The 2074-nt window shown below is 49.6% G+C and overlaps 1 protein-coding gene across 1 annotated transcript in view; it reads right to left on the reverse strand.

Annotated features, from left to right (window-relative positions):
• Positions 1–845: 845 nt before the first annotated feature.
• Positions 846–2074, reverse strand: part of LOC117953886 (chromodomain Y-like protein) — an 8998-nt gene continuing 7769 nt past the window's right edge. Inside the window, exons 7-8 of the mRNA XM_034887310.1 lie at positions 1906–2049; positions 846–1724 (exon numbers count right to left, since the gene is read on the reverse strand). Of these exons, the coding sequence (XP_034743201.1) occupies positions 1566–1724; positions 1906–2049 (303 nt within the window). The 3' untranslated portion in view covers positions 846–1565. The remainder of the gene's footprint in view (positions 1725–1905; positions 2050–2074) is intronic.

Here is a 2074-nt window from a genome sequence, read left to right on the forward strand (position 1 = left end):
CAGGGCTTACCTCTTAATCTGTCTGTCTGTCCCCAGGGTTTACCTCTTAATCTGTCTGTCTGTCCCCAGGGCTTACCTGTCTGTCTCTCCGCCCAGCCCGGCGTCCTGGGTCTCTCTGACGGTCCACGGTTTTGTGGACAGTCCGGTCTCGTGGGGCGAGGAGCACGGCGTCCTGAGAGGAGGAGACAACTTCCTCAGTCTGATAATGTTCCCCGATCAGAGCTACCTGCTACACCTGGGGACAGGGGCGCACGACACTTGTCCCCCATGAGACATCTGTCTCCTCTGATACACCGGTTCCCCAATACAACTGTCCTCTATGATACGGTTGTCCCCCCTGATATAACTGTCCTCTATGATACACATGTGTATTGTAAATAATGTTGAGTCTATAATTAAAGAAATTACGATACAAACGGAGCAAAAACGCTTTAGAAATGGGAAGCGGGACTTAAAGTTTGTGTTAACTTTATTGATCTGGGTGTGTTGCCCTTTAACAATAACTTTATTGATCTTTCTATTTAGTTCTGGTTAGTTTTCTGTAAAGTTATTTTCATGTTTGACAATAAAAAGTCTAAATCCTCTCATTCCCATGATGCACTGCTGACATCAAAGGTGTACTCTGAGACGAGGGACTTTGCTACTGAAGCATCGGGGGGAGGGGGGACTACATAATACAAGTTATTATGGGTGAGTGTGTCTCTCTGTGTGTGTGTCTGTGTCTCTGTGTGTGTGTCTCTGTGTGTGTCTGTGTCTCTGTGTGTGTGTGTCTCTGTGCGTGTGTCTGTGTCTCTGTGTGTGTGTCTCTGTGTGTGTCCGTGTAGTTTCAGATGAAAGAACAAAGATACTGAAATAGGAGATGTTTAATTTTACACACAAGCTTAATAATTAATAACTTCCTGTTCAGCTGCATGATCACAAGCCACGCCCACTTACTGTCAATATTTACCCAGAGTTCATAGTTATGGCTACCCCACTTGGACAACCCAAGCAAAAATCTATTCACACATACTGAACATGGAGTCTGAAGGTTAGCGCCGGCACTTCCTATTCACGCCTCTCTCCACTAGCCTAGCTTAGCACAAAGACGGGAGGCAGGGGGAAACTGTTAGCCTCTCAGTCTGATTGAGCTGTGTGAGGCCTCCGACGGTGTGTTCAGGGTCTAGTCAGACTGTCAGAGATCTCAGCGCCTTCAGCAATAGTAACAATGTGATGATTAATCCTGAAGTTACTGAAAATACAACTGAAAAGATCACAACAAGAAGACCCGTTGCAGCTCCCAATCTGCTGAGTCACTGCTCCAAATCTGTTGAGTCACTGCTCCAAATCTGCTGAGTCACAGCTCAGAATCTGTTGAGTCACTGCTCCAAATCTGCCAAGTCAAAGCTCAGAATCTGCCGAGTCGCAGCTCAGAATCTGCTGAGTCACTGCTCCAAATCTGCTGAGTTGCTGCTCCAAATCTGCTGAGTCACAGCTCAGAATGCCATACTGGGTCCTGGTCTAGCGTGCATCCTTGGTCCTTGTCTAGCGTGCGTCCTGGTCTAGCGTGCGTCCTGGGTCCTGTACTAGCAGAGCGCTGCCCCCCGCTGCAGGTGCTGCAGGATGGCGTCCGTTCCCTGCGAGGAGCCCCACACTCTCTTCAGGGACTCACACTCGCGCTCGTTGGCTTGCTCCAGGGCACTGCGGCTGGTGCTCCTCAGCAGAGCCTTGGACTCACACAGGACCTGGGGACAGGAAGTGAAACCTCATCACACTGAGAGAGAGGGAGTGTGTGTGTGTGAGTGTGTGTGTATGTGCGTGTGTCTGTGTGTGTGTTTCTGTATGTGTATATGTGTGTCTCTGTATTTGTGTGCGTGTGCGTGTGTGTGTGTATATATATATGTGTGTGTGTGTGTGTGTGTGTACCAGGGAGTCGACCACCACCAGCTCTTTGACTCGCAGCATCACTTCCTGTGTGAAGGTTTCTGGCCAGAGGACCTGGGACACCAGACCCTTAGAGCCCGCCTCCTGGGCCGTCAACTTCCTGCCGCTCAGCAGCAGCTCATTGGCCTGGACACACACACACACACACACA

This window comes from Etheostoma cragini, chromosome 12 (assembly GCF_013103735.1).
Source record: "Etheostoma cragini isolate CJK2018 chromosome 12, CSU_Ecrag_1.0, whole genome shotgun sequence".
NCBI classification, from domain to species: Eukaryota; Metazoa; Chordata; class Actinopteri; order Perciformes; family Percidae; genus Etheostoma; species Etheostoma cragini.